This window comes from Manis javanica, chromosome 6, assembly GCF_040802235.1.
Source record: "Manis javanica isolate MJ-LG chromosome 6, MJ_LKY, whole genome shotgun sequence".
In the NCBI taxonomy this organism is placed as follows: Eukaryota; Metazoa; Chordata; class Mammalia; order Pholidota; family Manidae; genus Manis; species Manis javanica.
The window spans coordinates 88,462,253-88,479,253 of NC_133161.1; the positions used below are offsets into that span (position 1 = coordinate 88,462,253).

General features: G+C 45.5%; 1 protein-coding gene across 17 annotated transcripts in view; it reads right to left on the minus strand.

The window, feature by feature from the left end:
* Positions 1 to 653: 653 nt before the first annotated feature.
* The window catches only part of SRPK2 (SRSF protein kinase 2), a 317,158-nt gene continuing 300,810 nt past the window's right edge, over positions 654 to 17,001 (minus strand). For 13 of the 17 annotated variants that reach the window (XM_073238992.1, XM_073238997.1, XM_073238991.1 and 10 more), the window contains 4 exons: positions 12,949 to 13,018; positions 12,230 to 12,322; positions 11,766 to 11,858; positions 654 to 2,296 (listed from right to left, as the gene is read on the minus strand). In XM_073238992.1, the coding sequence (XP_073095093.1) occupies positions 2,112 to 2,296; positions 11,766 to 11,858; positions 12,230 to 12,322; positions 12,949 to 13,018 (441 nt within the window). In that variant the 3' untranslated portion in view covers positions 654 to 2,111. The remainder of the gene's footprint in view (positions 2,297 to 11,765; positions 11,859 to 12,229; positions 12,323 to 12,948; positions 13,019 to 17,001) is intronic. The other 4 variants (XM_037003577.2, XM_073238988.1, XM_037003575.2 and 1 more) reach the window with 1 other exon arrangement.

Below are 17,001 nucleotides of genomic sequence, written 5' to 3' on the forward strand. Positions count from 1 at the left end.
GTATTACTTCCAGAGTAATTTATTTTTACACTGTAAACTCATTAGCCTATTTTATCATAAGGGATAGATCATTACAAAATTTGTAATAATCTAGCTTATTTTCTAACATGAGCCAAAACTGTATCAGACAAATTCCGTTCAAGCGTGCTATAACCCTGGTAAAAATTCTTACAGACCCACTGGTTCTACAGCCACCATCTGTCAATAGAACCTACAAGGTAACCTATAGCCTCCCTGGAAAAATGTAGCATGCACATTTCAGAAATCAGTGATGTGCTGCACTTCACAGCAATGTTTAACATAATACTAACTCCTAAGAGGATTATGTGTCTTGTTCCCTCCTCACAGTGAATACTGCTAAAAAAGAAAAAAAAAACGGTAATGCTCAGACAAAATGTCATTCATATGTTTTTGATGAAAAAGGATCAATGAAATTCTAGGGAACAAATCTATGCTCCAGCATCCTTTCTAAATCTATATTCTACCCTTCCCAAACAATGATTTCCTTGTAGTAAGCTATAATGCATGTTACACATTTCCTACAATAGGAATGTTGGTTATTCCCTTTGGTTTTGATTACACTACACTAAAAGGATAGCAAATGTTTGTTAATCCTATGACTTCACATACAGGCTAATGACCAAGGAAATGTCTGGGGAAAGAAAACAAAACATTTTAATTTTTAAGACAACTGCAAGCACCTCAAACAATGGATTATTGTTACAACACGTTCTTTTCACAATCTAGTTATTGCAAAGGCATATGGGTAAATGTTAATGGACAAAGTCAAGAGAAACGAGGCACCTTAATGAATGTAAAATTTTTTAGAAAACTGACATTCAATCCATCGACTTCTAAAAGAGGTTAAATATACCTCTATATGTTACATTCTAAAATTGTACTGCCTACTATGGTCTGTGTCCTGGATTCTATAATTTTAAGGAAATGCATAAACAAAAAATCATGTGCAACCTGCAAAGGGAAAATCATTTTCTCAACTTCAATGCATGGGAAGACACTGGGAAAACCTAGTCAGATCTGTATCTGTCATAGCCACACACAGAACTGCCTCTGGAATGGACACAGTTGCTGGCACCTCTGAGAAGTGAGTATACCGTCCACTGCACTGCACACTGCATATGCCATACCTTGGTTTTAGACAAACACAAGCAGCTTTTCCAAGAAAATATATATATATTTTCATTCCACACACTGAACATGTTTTTCTTGTCTGATTTAATTGATGCAGAGTTTAACTTACAGTGCTTGGAGGAGGCACCACCACATGGTACAGGCCATCACATTTTGAAAGAGAAATTGCTCTTTTTCCTTAAAGGTACTTTTAAAAATATGCAAAAATATGAATGCGAGTGCTAAACTATAATATGAATTTTAGAATGAGAAGCATGTCTTTCTTTAAAGTGCCTGATAGGGAATGACAAACCCAGAGCCACTTTGTTTAAAATCCAATGTGTAAGGACTGTTAATGGAATGAAAAGTCTGCACAGCTCCTGGGAGCGGTCACAGTCCGCTACATGCAACATATGCTACAAAGCACTCAAGACTTGGTAGCGTTTTTTAAGTTTGAGTCCCCATCCCACATTTCATGGGAATTAACATTTTGGGGTGCATTTACATACACTATAATACAGGAGTGAGGCCCCTTTGCCAAAAGATAAAATGGTACATTTCCTTGATATTTCTTGGTTCCAACTCGATAATTTCTTAGAACTGTAAATTATATAGTACTCAGCTAAAATATATCTTCATAAATAATTACAAAACCTGCCAAAACACAAGGGGGAAAGTATTTTTCATTCAAAAAAATTGACATTTGAATGTCACACAACACAAGAAATGATGCTTTAGAGACATGTTATTGTTTCCAGAAGTGGGTCAGTAAACTACTAAGCTGAAGACAAAAGACTACCCTGCCCCAGGACCACAGTGCACAAAAAGCAACATGTCAAACAACAGTACCTCAAAGCAAAATAAAGGTCTGAGGATGAAGCCAGCTCACTTGTAATCTTGTTAAAGAATGAGAGTCACCGTTTAGGTCCAATGTACTGGAAAACATTGGCTAGCTCAGAATGCACTACTTGGAGAATCTGCTAAGAATTCAACCAAGGATGCCGAAGGCATTCGCCAGCTGAGGCTCGTTTTTCTGGAACCATTTCTAACATCGGGATCAGGAAATCTGTAAACTGTGCAGCATCTTCATGGGGCCAACCGTACTTTTCCACAAGGACATCAAAGAGGCTCCAGGGCTTCAGCTTGGTGATGTGCCGCAGTTCTCCTACAGGGAAAAAGCAGGCAGGGTCAGGAGGACGCCAAGCATGCATTTCCCGGTGTTGGCCCAGCCAGGGCTTCTAGAGGAAGAGGACACCTACCTGCTCAGGCTGCACAACCATAGAGGCCGGCCTCTCCTCCCAAGCAATAACCATTAAATGGAGACGTGATTGTGTTGTATTTCAAGTAAGCTTGGCCAGTGTAAACCGAGGTGAAGTGAAAAGGGAGTGGTTCATTCACATCAGTTCCAGGCCTCTTTTAGGAAGCAGAGTGTGCTGAGTCCACCCCAGTGTGTTTTCATTTGTGAAGACTGATGAAGGTGCTCACACCAACTTGGGATCTCTTTTTGCAATTTGCAAATTTGTTTAGAAAAAGCTTGAAGATACACACTATTTAAAGTCCTTGGGCCATGACTTCCGCATGTTACCGTGCAAACAGAAGGGAGTCTTTTCCTCCACAGCAGTCTTATTCAGGGGATGTCGTGCAGTGGCAGACAGGGGCTTTCTCTGTGCTGTCCAATATGGTAGCTGCCAGCACTTGAAATGTGGTCAGTGCCACTTAGGAGACTCAAGCTCTCGTTTTAATTGGCTTAAGGTTCAGTAGCCACCAGTAAGTAGCCAGGAGCTACTGGACTGGACAGCACAGCTTTAGTGGCCCACCCAAATCAAACACCACTCATCTCTACACAGGCATTGTAAAATCTAAGACATCAGGACATAAATTTGTATACCTTAATGACTTTTGAAAATAAAAACTTTTCAAAGTGCTCATTGCAGTACATAAAGCATGGTTTTCCAGCAGCCCTGACAGTCATAACAGACTGACAAGCCAATAAGTGGTGTATGAACTGTAATAGCATTCTTCACAATAGGAAAACAATCTATTAAGTCAAACAGCCAAAAGGGGAGGATCACTTTACATTATGAGCAACACATTTTTTCTGCCTATTGGACATTTTCACAGGACTTCCCCCTACCCCCCCACCCCCACTGCCCACAGGCAGGTGTCCATGGGCGCCCTCAGTGTGCTGTCCCTGCGTCTGCACCCTGGCCCCACACACAGCAGAGGCATCCGTGTGCCTAAAGGTCATACTTCAGGCAGGGGCCAACCTCTCTCCCCCATCCCCTGCTGTAATTTAGCCAACAAGGCGTATTTTTTTTCATGGTATCTGTTAACAGAGAATCAGGTCTGTGCTTACAAAGGCCTCCTCAGGAGGTCCAGTCTGTTTCACCCATTTATGCAACTTAATTCAGGACCTGAACTTGCATTTAAATCATAAAGAAAAGAACATTACAGAAGATTAACAAAAACAAAAAGGAAACAGCCTGTATTCCCACCCCACAGTGACTGTTTCTTTTGGCTTGTATTCATTCTTAAGAACTGGTGTGTCTAGAGCTGTAACCATGATGTGCACAGATTCTGAATAAAGAAATCATTAGGGACTGTTCCTTGTTAAAAAAAATGTTGGGGAAAATAGGCTTCTGGCTCCAAAGTGAGGACTGGGGGAGGGCTAAGCATTGTTTCCAGCCTGCTGGTCAGGTCTGCCTTTCCCAGGGAAGTGCACCTGCCCTCTCAGAGGAGAAGGAAACACCATGTCCCATGAAAGCAAAGTCTGTGCAATCACTGGTATGTTCAGGTTTGGTTACTTTTTACTCTGATGAGAGGCTTTTAATTGGTAAGAAGTCAGTGAGGGTTTATTAAGTCCTAAAGCTCTTTACCACTGGAGGATACCCTTTTACTCAGAAATCCCCATTCAAAGAATTGAGCCTGAGAAAATAAATCCTAGCACCCACCACCCAACCCCAAAATATGATCACAGCAAAACTGTATATACTTGCAAACTCATAAATGCTCAGTGATATTAGAACGCTGGTTAAAGAGACAACCATGGTGTATCCACTTGATGAACATTATGTAATAGTACTTAATAACATGGTGGGAAATTACTAGGTAGATGTTTGGTAGTAAAAGAACATTAAGTCAAAACTATGCTCTACATATGACCACACGACTGATTTTCAAAGTGCCCATAAAATGGAAAGCAGGTGCCCCCAAATACCAGTTTTGGTATAAGGTTGTTTCTCTGCAGATTTTTTAATGCAGCTCTGTTGATTTTATAGTGACTGCTGATCTCACCAGACCGAGAGTAAAGCAAACTAAGAAAGTGCACACATCATAGGCTACAAGTTCTCTGGGAAGAAGACAGCGCTGCACTGACATTCATCCATTCAGACTTGGAATACATTCTCCCCAGCTTTGCGGATGAATGACACTGCTGCGAAGCAGAGCTGCTCAAAACAACAGAGCCATTTCTGAGGGTACCAGTTTTTACACTAACTATAATCCGTCAACAGGCTTCAAATTAAGTACAATCTTCCATGAAAAGAGATAAGCTTTACTGCCACAGATTTCTTAGAATCTGCATAATAATAGTGATGAAAACAATACCATGCTGGCAAGCTATGAGAACCCAGGTACTCAGCCTGGCTAAAAGCGCTGTGACTGATGGAACTACAACGAAGTTCTCTCTCCCCAGAAATAGTCAGGATGCTTCCGCGCCGGGGGCCCCACCCAGAACACGGCACTGTCTCAGGTGCGGAAATACGAATAGGCAAAATACGCCCACGCGCCAGTAGCTACTGAATACAGAGTAGCGTCACAACTTCACAGCACACTGAACTGCCTCTAAAAGAACAAACACGGGGATTATGTAGACAGATGGAAAAACCATCATGCCAAGAAAAATAAACTCACCAAGGCCCTATGATTGTATGTACAAATTCTCATGTTCAAGTAAGAAATTCTCTTATGAAGAGTTGATAAAACTTCCTCCGAACGCCCTAAGCACCCACATCCGCGTGCCTCCCACCAGAGGCGCCGGGCACCGGCTCCCGCGAGAAGGGCCTCAGGCCTGCGTGTGTGCACCACACGGCGGCAGCCTCCCCCGCCCGCACCACTCACTGTAAAAAATACAGTAATAATAAAACATTTTAAAAGCAACTTTTTTACTTTGTTTTTAGTTTTTCATTGTTCTTATTGTAAAAGTAACTCACTAGCAAGTTAAACAATTTTTACCTTGATAATTTTTTCTCCTAGGAACACATAACTACCAAAGATAGAATTTGCTGAAATATATTTTGCAGATAACCAGGTATTTTTAATTTTTTGGGTGACAGTCTACTTTTTAAAACCATTTCTAAGCCTTTCCATCTGAAGGAACACTGAGTATCAGTCGACCTTGCCCGGGCACCGGTGCGTGAACACGCGCAGCAACACCAGGTGGACGGCCCTGCTCTCCACAGCCCCTCGGGTCTCCTGACGCGCCCTGGGCTCAGACTGAAGGCTCTGGCATTATGACTGACTCTGCTAGCCAGTCCTGGATGACCTCAGTATTTCTGAAAGAAAAAGCCACTCCCATTATATTTCTCTTGAATATTCAGTGATTTGTGAAGTAAAATATATTATTTTGTCCGTGAAACTGTAATATTCCAAAATGCAACATTCAAGCATACGTGGTTTTCCACCACACACAGGGGAGGGAATGTGAAGGCTGTTGCTGGTACTGGACTTCAGGGAATACTGGCAACTAGAAAAGAAACTATGATATAAAACAGATTAGGGTGGATTTCAGAAACATACACATAGAAAGGAAACCTATCAATAAACACTGGTACAAAGCAAGACACAAAACACAAGAGATTTTAACAAATTCCTACAAACTGCATGCATGTAGGTAAATAATTGAGTCCAAAATCTGTAGAAACCCTACCTTCCCACATATAAAAAAAATTAACTCAAAATGGATCACAGACCTAAGTGTAAAAGCTAAAACTAAAAATTCTTACAAGAAAACAGAAGAGTCTTTGTGACCCTGAAGGAGGCAATGGTTTCTCAGGCATGACATCAAAAGCATAAGTACCAGAAACAAGTAACAAAAGGAAAAGCAGAAAATTGGACCTTATCAAATGAAAAACTTCTATACTTCAACTATCACACACATGCATGCAAGAGAAATGAAAACATAGGTCCACACAAAAACTAAAGCTCACAGCAGCATTATTCGTAACAGCCACAAGGTGGGAACAACCAACATGTCCGTCAGTGGGCAAACGGGGCAACTATCCATACAGGAGAAGAAAGGAGTACCAAGCCTGCTGCCATGGCAACGAGCCCTGAAAACATTAGGCTCAATGAAGAAGCCACCACAGACGTATAAACAATGTCCCCAGTAGGCAAATTCAGAGAGACAGACAGCAGATAAGTGGCTCCCAGGGCCTGAGGAGGGTGAGAACGGAGGTGGGTGCTAATGAGCTCGCACGGGGTTTCTCTGTGAGATGAAAACATTCTACAAGGAGCCATGATGTGAATATACTAACCACTTGAACACTTTAAAAGGTGTGAATTGTAAGGTATGTGGACTGCATCTCTATAAAGCTGGTATGGAAAAACTGATACAAACCATACAGCCAAAGATTAACTTTAGGGATAAATGGAGTGAACTGTGATAGAATTTACTGCTACAGAAATACTTGCATATATATGTAATTTGCATCATAAGCTCAAATTCAAAATTAAATGATTAAAAACTGTAACTAATCAGCTGTGGCACTGGTTTGTTATTTTCCAAAGTGTCTCTGCTATGTGTTTTGCATCACTACACTCTGTTTCCAGGGCATGGCCTCACTGCGAGGACATCCTTCTGTCCCCCACAATTCTAGCTGGGAGCCTCTGTCATGGGCCTCTGGACAGGGACCTAGAAGAGGGTAAGAGGACACTTTGGGGAGCACAGCTCCTAGACCAGGGCCATCCCTGGGGCTGCGGCTGCACGGTCACCCTGCGTCTAGTTCCAAAGGCTTCCAAACAAAACAAAGATGGGCTGTGGGGCTGGCACCGATGCACAGAGGCCTCAGGAGCGGCCTGGGCACGTCCTCCCCAGGTTCCCAGCTGCCCCAGTGCCCACGCTGGTATCTGCCTACCCTCACTTGCCTTTGAGCTGGGAAACGGCTGTGACTGGAAAGCTTTTAAACTTGAAGCCTAGAAAATCAAATAGGGGCAGCACCCGGCCTGGAGAGGTCAAATGCCAGCAAGAGGGCTACACTCCACAAAAAGAAGAGACTGTTACGTTTAGGTAGTTCTGGAGATAAATTAAAATCATTCCAACAAGTTTCATCTCAAACATTAAAATTAAGAAGCTGGAAACTCAGCTCCTGCATTCTCTGAGTTCTCAGCCTGTCGGGCACTGTCTCCTCACACACACCCCACCCACCACTGAAGACCAATGATCCCAAAGCTATCCCTGTCAGAGAGAAATGCAAATTTCATGCTGCACACACAGTCCTTTGCTACACAGAAGTTTCTTGCATGCCCTGAAATTTTCAATTGTACTTTAGATGGCCTTAGGTCTGACCCACAATACCATCTACACTTACTCCAACATGCATAGTACCCTCCCTCACCTAGAACCAGAGAGTTGTTTTTTTAAGTAAACCATCTCCTCTGATACTTCCATTCTCCACACAGCAACTTTCCTAACATGATAGCTGCTGAAGGGCCAACAGAATGTCTTCGGCACACGGAAAGGTGGCTGTGCTGCTGGCTGCTGCCGGCCTCAGGGCCGGGGCACTGCTGGAGGTCCCCCTTCCTGGGGATGGGTCTGAGTCCACCGATGCTCATCACAAAACACAACCTACTGTGGGCTGACAAATAGCCTATTTATTTCTGACAGTTCTGGAGACTCAAAAGTCCACGATTAGGGTGCCAGCATGGGCGGGCCCTCCTCCAGGGGGCAGCTTCTGTCGCGTCCTCCTCACAGGGGAAGGGGCTGGTGGCACTGTGGGGCCTCTCTCACGGGACCCTAATCCACTCACAGGGGCTCCGCGACCTAATCACCTCCCAGAGACCCCACCTCCTAACACCACCACCTTCAGGGGACAGGAATTCAACACAGGAATTTTAGTGGGACACAAATGTACAGATCAGCAAGACAGGCCAGGGACAAAATCCACACAGGTGCTTATTTCTATCGATTTTTGGTGGTGAATGTCCATATCCAGCAAATTAAACTGTTACAGGGTAAGAAAGTAATTACTTTCCCTGACAATTTTTAAACTTTTGACCAAGAAGTGACTGAAACTACTAATAATCATTTTATCCTGAATCATAAGATGTCATCTAGCAGCATTTGATTTTCAGCTTTAACACAGAGACCCCACCCTTCTTCCCCAGCCTGCTTCCCACCCAGGTCGACAAAGAGCAGGATGACCTGCCATGCCTCTCTCACAGGCTCTGGAAACATTCTGAAATGTAGAAGAAAGGGGTCCTGAAATGTAGAAGAAATAAACACAATTCCCCAAGCCAACGTGACATAAACAATTTAATAGCAGTTTTCAATTTTGCTTTTCTCTTCATCAGTTCTGGCATCAAGGGATCTTGGAAAAAAATTTAAATGGATACATTTAAGATCCCATTATTTCCAAAATGTATATAATTGCACAAATCACTTTGGGACGCATGCCAACACACATCTTTCATGTGATAAATCATTTCCCTCATCCTATGGGACCCGATGAAATCTATTTTCATGACAGACCTTCATTCATCATATTATTTCTGTGATTTCTGTAAAAACCCTAAAACCCATCTCATCTTGACAGCTGTTATAAACAAACAATAATCAGGAAAGAACCTAAGTCCCAATTCCCAGTCATATTAGGGGATTTCTGGCCTAGTCATAATTCTCCCGTACATCCAAAGGAAGGGAAAAAGGACTCCAGTTACCAAAGTAACCCCACGTCAGAATGTTTTTAAATCTATCTTTACCACAGACACCAAATGCACTTCAACTCTGCAGGTCACTTTCACACAAGCTCCTCAGAAAGAGTTCCCGAGTCCCAGAATCCAGGGATGGCAGTGGTGCGCAGCACCTGGCAGTGCCAGCTGGGCGCTGGCCATGCACACAGCTCACGGGTGGTCCCAGAAGCCCGGCTGCTCATGGGAAGGCCATGCAAAAGCCACCTCCCAGCACAAAGGGCAGGGAGCTCTGAGCTGGAACCACCAGCCTGAGACCAGCGCCCCACTCTTCACTCACCAAGCCATCCTCTGAGGGCCCAACCAGGTGGGTGTGGAAGCCCCCAGCCCGCTGCTGTTTCGGGAATGGCACTCAGCAGGTGCTGCCCCTGCTGGCCGCGGCTCAGGCCAGCAGCAAAGTCTAGACAGCACAGGAGCCTCAGAGCGGCCGCTCCGTGAGAAACCCGAGCCCTGGCTGCTCCGAGGTACTTCAAACTCCTCCATGACTCCTCCTTTCTCGTCACTCAGGGTCTCCTTTTGGCCCACTTCCTCTCCCTCCTCGCAGGGCACAGTACAGAGTTTCCACTGCAAAGGGATGGTGAGGGCAGCCCAGCCCCGCCACCCATGTGGCAATGTGCTGCAAGGACAGGTAAGCAAGCAGACAACCACAGGACACCCCAGTCTGCCCTTACTGGCAACTGGCCCTCACTGTGCCTCAGCTCCCCACTGCCCAGTGCCGGGACCTGCTCCTTGGCCTCTGGCAGGCTCTCCACTCAGCCAGAGGAGTGGGTACTATGATCTCAGGCCGCCATGTCCCCTCCCACATCAGCAGGTCTACACTGTTTCTGAGTTTCATGACAGACCAGGCTGGTAGCTCCTGGCCACCCTTCCACCATGCTGCCATCTGACAATGGTAAAGGCTATGGCTGGGGAGTCACTGTCAGTCATCTACCAGCCTAGTCTTCTGGGGCTAGACCATCTCTCACAGGCTCTGGAAACATTCTGAAATGTAGAAGAAAGGGGTCTGAAATGTAGAAGAAATAAACACAATTCCCCAAGCCATGATAATCCAGAGCTTCTCCTTGCTTAACCATTTTCAAATAACATTTTCTGGAAGTTTTCTAAGAAAATGGAAATTCAATCTGCTCTCTCAGTAATACTGCTGTCTAGAAGTTCACAATGGTTAGAGTATCTTCCTGCTTATAACTTTGCTTCAGTAATAATGACAGCAACTACTATGTGCTTAGGCACCTCTTGTTTACTTCCTTGTCACATCGAAGCACCCTCAAGTCACCATCACTGACAGATAAGAAAACGGATGTGCAGAAGCGACGTGATGTGTCTCAGCCCTGCAGCATGCATGAGCCCCAGCTCTGCCACTGAACACGATTCAACGGCAAAGCCATTTCTCTGCCCTCTGCTACCTTGGCCTGTGTGTGGGGAGGCGAGCTTTGTACCTTGTTCATGTGACCCAGACTCGAAGACCAGATCCTCAGAACCAGCATCACTACAGGTTGTCTGAAGGACAGTTTTCAGTCCCCTGACAATCTTCTCCCTGTGATAAGCCTTGAAGTGGTAATGGGAAAATAACTGTGCCCAGTGACACGTTTCACAGTTTGTCCACTGGGTGGTCACTGCAAAGCTGAGAGTTACGGTCAGTGTGCTCAGCATAACTGGAGCAGGGAACCACTGTCTTCGGCGTGGTTAGCTCTGGGGTCTCATGCATTTAACAGGGAAATGCAACTAAGGCTGAAACAAGAACTGATTAGCTGAGCACCAGGGCATATAACATACAATTATTATTCTACAAGAATTCCTTCTCTTAAGAAAATAAAAGTCTCCAGATTTGGTTCAAGCTAATAAGACAGAGGATGGGGGGCTTTCAGAAATTTCTAAAACTTCATGTCGTGCTCACATTAACTTTGAAAGTTCTCATTAAAGAGTTCACAACCCAAAAGACCCCCAAGCAGGAAAAATGCGAATTAAGAAGACCAAATATGCTCACATAGAAGAATATGGCATTGGGGAGGGGTTTAAAAAAAATCAATTCCCTGGGGCTTTTGGGTGCTTTAAAAAACTGGTCGCTCACTAGAGACTACACAGGGCAAAGAGACCGTCATTCAGGGGCTGCCAAGGAGAAGGAAGAGCAAGGGAGATCAACAATCAATCTAGTATTAGAACACATCACCCATAAGACAGTGTGAGGCGATGCAACAGGCAAGCAGGGTCTGAAGTGCACAAATGGAGGCCCAGAGCTTTGCGGGCCACACCACTACCTGAATAGCTCAGACAGTCACCAAGGACAGTGCACTTCATCCAGGCCCTGGGCCACCTCTGCCCCACAGCAGAAACACTGTGGTTCCGGGAATAACATGGAAAATGTAAAGATAAATTGAGCTGATTTCTAAAATCACTTCAACTCTTTGTATAAATACATGAATACACAGATTGGGCTTACAGTAGGAAGGAGACGTGTGGAGGAGACAAAGGATTCAGGAGAGGTGTTCTCTTAACAAAATTCTATTCCACAGTTACTAGATGATTTAAGTTTATTTCTTGAGAGCTTTCCTCAGCAGATTTCCTCAGCTGTAGAAAGTCCAGATCTTTCGCCACTGCCCAAACGCGAATGCACAATTTCTGCTTTTGGGAGAGGGTTATGCTGAAAATTAGTGTTGTGTAAATACCGTTACCTTTTCTGGTGAAAAACTCCTTGGAATATTTTCCCAACATAGCGTATTTTCGAGGGACTTTCCCCAGCAGTTCAATGATCAATGCTATGTGATCTGCATTGGGAAAATTGCCAGCAAAACAGAAACACACGACAGTTTAATCAGTACACTGCATGCAGACACTGCCACCGCCCGCGCAGACAGAAACAGAGCGCGGCTGGAACAATCCACAGCCCGGGCTTTGCCCGAGCAGCCAGACTGCAGGCACCCAGCTATCCAGCGCACCGAGGAGCTGATGCACAGGGTGACTGCACCCCAGGGCCAGGTGTGGTCTTCCCACTCAACTTTAAAATCAGCACAGGAATTCTGCTGTGTTACTTTTTGAATTTAGGAGAAATGCCTTTGTCACCATTAATGCTACAATCAGCAGCTGCTGTTCCATTTCTGTCTGCATCGTGGCGCTTTTCAAAAAGAAGAGGTACTACCTCTGCGATTGAAGAATTCCCGAGAATATTTTCCAGACAGAGCAAAGTGCCTTGGGATACTGCCTAGCAGCTCTATGATGTGGGCTATGTGGTCTATGGAGGAGAGAAAAAAAGGATACGGGATGGGAGGGGCAAAGGGAAGGATAGGATAAAAGAGAGGAGGGAAAAAAATTGAAATTAGTTAAAAAAATCAGAAATAGATTCAAATCAACAATGTTTGCAGCACATCCATGCAGAGGCTTCTGGGACTGACAGGCCTCAGGCACCCTATGGAGCATTAACAGTGACTGATGCCCGCACACCCCAGGCTACCCCAGCATCACAAGCAAATAAGCATGGAGATGGTCAGGTTTACAGATGGAATTCAAGCCAGATTCCTGGGTTTTCAACCCAGCTCCCAAACAGGACAGAGAAATGGGCAGATCAGCGGACAGAAGGTCCACAGAGAGGCTTTGGGGTCCGTACCACCTGTCCTCTCCCAGCCAGCTGTGCCCAGGCCCTTGGGAGGCAGCCCTAGGCTGACGGCTCCTGAGCTGTGTGTGCCAGGAGGCCCTGCCCATTCACAAAGACTGAGGGGGCTTCAAACTCAAAGGAAAAGCAGCTAAATTTGGTGTTTGAAAACCAAAACACAGCTCTACTTCAGTACAAAAACACAATACTCTCCAGAAGTTCAGGACCCTCGGGAGACCCAGCCTAAGGTACTAGCAGACCATACTCACCTTCGTCTCTGGAATAGTCTTCCCCAGAATGCGGTTCAAACAAATAATCTCCTGTTGCCAGCTCAAATGCCTAGGATACAACAGATAACATGCTAAGCACTTTATAGACTGGCCTCCAAGTAAGCAACTTTTTCTCCTTCTACAAGAGACCTACATTTAATGGGGCTCAACAGGGTTCAACACCCAATTTTTTCTTCCTTCCAAAAAGTTCAAAGGAGCTTCAGAAATGTTTATACATCTCCTCTACTGGAAGGTGGGAAGGCCATATACTCCCTTCATTTTGCAGGAAAAGCAATGCCATGTGGGCATGACAGCAGGCAGCTATGTGCAGGCCTGGTGGCTGGCTGCAAGAACAGGACTCTGTGCAGGCCCCAGCCTGTCACTCCAGAGCCTGCCCTCAACCCACAGCTGGCTTGGCCTCTAGACAGAGGATGCTGTCACTCTCAGGAAGCAGAGACCTTCACAACTAGATGCCCAAGGGCTGACTGCAGCATCTCACCATCATTTCATTCCTGACTCAACCAAAGAAAAACCCAGAGCCACTGAAGAAGCCCCTTCTGCTATGTGCCCAAGGCCAGGAGCAATCCAGTGATTGGGTGGGGCAGCCGCCCCTCCTGTGGAGGACAAGGAGCGCTGGCTTTCCGGGTTAGCACCATCTGTCCCCCAGTGTGCAGCACAGGAGGCCTGTGTGTGCCCACTTCTGGAAGGTGGTCCACTTCCGTTGCTCACAAAAAAATCTCAGGACCATGACTTGAATTTGGTAATGATATAAAAAGAAGGCAACTGCTGGTAGCTGCTATTCTCTGCCAACCAAATACCATGATTTTTAATTGCTTTAAAGGGGGGATAAGCTATGTCCCATTTTTGCTTTTCCCTATACTTCTCTTCTGTATTATTAGATCTTGGCATGCTGAAAGGCATATGGATCCTGTTCACCAGTGACAACAGCAGAGACCCCCTGCCCTGGCCCCTGGTGAGCCGTCACTGCACTAGCCCATCTCCTCCATCCTGACCCAGGGTGCAGAGAGGCACCCCGGAGGGCGCACCTCCCCGTGCTGTCTTAAACCATCTAGGGATGTGTGCTCTCAGTCCGGAACTGCCAGCTCTTCACCCTCAGTTTTTAATAGAAAGAAAGGAGGGAAGTGGGGTGACAAAACTGCTGCCCTGCCCCTGGGAGTGCACCAGTCCCTGACCTCAGGTCCACTGCCCTGAGCCGCACCCGCACCTGGGCCTCGGCAGGGGGAGAGCTGGTGGGCAGGGCGCCGCAGGGCCTCTCCTCTCCACCTTACAACAAGGAAGATACAAGGTCAATCCCAGGTCCCAGGTCAAGGCAAAAATCCTCATGTCTGGCCACAAATCAAGGGGAACAAAACTATTACATGTGGAATGGCCAGAAGAGTCTTCCCCACTGGGGACACAACCCTTCACCACCTTACCAGCCAAGAGGAAAAGGAGGAAAGCCTCAGAGAGAAAGAAGAGAGGGAAGCTCCCGGGGGGCCTCACGGCTTCACCCTCCCCTCCCCTCAGGCCCTTGCTCCCACTTCAGACTGGTTTTCAAAGACATTTCCGTCTGGTTCCATGTATTTTTATAGCCCAACTCTAAGACATGCCAGCCACGTGTCCTCTGACAGAAGACCATTCTGATGAGTTCCAGGCACCTCTGATGAACCTCAGAAGCCAAAGAAGCCGGTCAGTGAGATGGTTTAAAAGATAAAAGGGGGGGGCGGAGCCAACATGGCGGCGTGGTAGAGCAGTGGAAATCTCCTCCCAAAACTATATATATTTTTGACAATACAACAAATACAACTATCCCTAAAAGACAGACCAGAAGACACAGGACAAAAGGCTACATCTACACCTGCGAGTACCCAGTGCCTCATGAAGGGGGTAAGATACAAGCCACGGCCTGGTGGGACCTGAGCGCCCCTCCCCCCAGCTCCCGGCGGGAGGAGAGGATCAGAGTGGGGAGGGAGAGGGAGCCCAGGACTGCTAATCACCCAGCCCTAGCTATCCGGACCAAGCACACACAGTGTACGTGTGGGGTCCTGGATACTAGGGAAATAGGACAGTAAGACCTGTGAGCAGGTCCTCACAGCCGGCGCCCCTGGGACAAAGAAAAGCAAATGCTTTTTGAAAGTCTTAAGGGAACAGGGACCCTACAGCTGGATGGAAGCACCCCAGCACAATCAGCCCAGCAGCTGGGAATCCCAGGGAACTCCAGGCACCCCAACCCAGTGGGTGGCAGCGCAGCTCAGAGGCCCCTCACAGCAATAAACAGCCTCCCGCCTGCTCTCCCACGCCTACAGCAATCAGGCAGAGCTCCTTCCACAGCGGCCGGGCAAGAATCAGACACCCCGTCTGCGTGCAGCTGCCCAGCAAAGCCACTAGAGGTTGCTGTTCTCCCAGAAGAGGAAGGCCACAAACCAGCAAGGAGGGATGTTCTCCTGGCCGACACACACGCCAGCTCTGCACAACTACCTCTATCGCCACAAAAAGGCAGAAAAATTTGATCCAGACCAGACTAACCCAGACATCCACCCCTGAGAAGGAGATAGACCTAACCAATCTCCCTGAAAAAGAATTCAAAATAAAGGTCAAAACCATGCTGATGGATCTTCAGAGAAATATGCAAGAGCTAAGAGATGAAGTCCGGAAGGAGATTAGAGAAGGACTTAAAAGCAGACTGGATGAGGTGCAAGAGGCCGTTACTGGGATAGAAATCAGAGAACAGGAACACAGAGAAGGTGACAGAGAGATAAAAGGACCTCCAGGAATGAAACAATATTAAGAGAACTGTGTGACCAATCCAAATGGAAGAATATCCGCATTATAGGGGTACCAGAAGAAGAAGAGAGAGAAAAAGGGATAGAAAGTGTATTTGAAGAAATAATTGCTGAAAACTTCCCCAAACTGGAGGAGGAAGTAATTGCTCAGACCACAGAAGTACACAGAACTCCCAACAGAAGAGACCCAAGGAGGACAACACCAAGACACATAATAATTAAAATGGCAAAGATCAAGGACAAGGACAGAGTATTAAAGGCAGCTAGAGAGAGAAAAAAGATCACCTACAAAGGAAAACCCATCAGGCTATCATCAGACTTCTCAACAGAAACCTTACAGGCCAGAAGAGAATGGCATGATATATTTAACGCAATGAAACAGAAGGGCCTTGAACCAAGAATACTGTATCCAGCATAATTATCATTTAAATATAAAGGAGGGATTAAACAATTCCCAGACAAGCAAAAGTTGAGGGAATTTGCCTCCCACAAACCACCTTTACAGGGTATGTTAGAGGGACTGCTCTAGATGGGAACACTCCTAAGACTAAATAGATATCACCAGAGAAAATAAAAACACAGCAAAGAAAGCAGACCAACCAATTACTAACTAAAGGCAAAAAATAAAATCAACTACCCACAAAAGCAGTTAAAGGAAACACAAAAGAGCACAGAATAGAACAACCAACATATAAAGAATGGAGGAGGAGGAATAAGAAGGGAGAGAAATAAAGAATCACCAGACAGTGTTTATAATAGCTCAATAAGTGAGTTAAGTTTGACAGTAAGGTACTAAAGAAGCTAACCTTGAACCTTTGGTAACCGCGAATCTAAAGACTGCAATGGCAATAAGTATACATATCTTTCAATAATCACCCTAAATGCAAATGGACTGAATGCACCAATCAAAAGACACAGAGTAATAGAATGTATAAAAAAGCAAGACCCATCTATATGCTGCTTACAAGAGACTCACCTCAAACCCAAAGACATGCCCAGACTAAAAGCCAAGGAATGGAAAAAGATATTTCATGCAAACAACAGGGAGAAAAAAAGCAGGTGTTGCAGTACTAGTATCAGACAAAATAGACTTCAAAACAAAGAAAGTAACAAGAGATGAAGAGGGACATTACATAATGATAAAGGGCTCAGTCAAACAAGAGGATATAACTATTATAAATGTATATGGACCCAACACAGGAGCATCGACATATGGGAAACAAATACAAACACAACTAAAGGACGAAATAGAATGCAATACATTATTTTA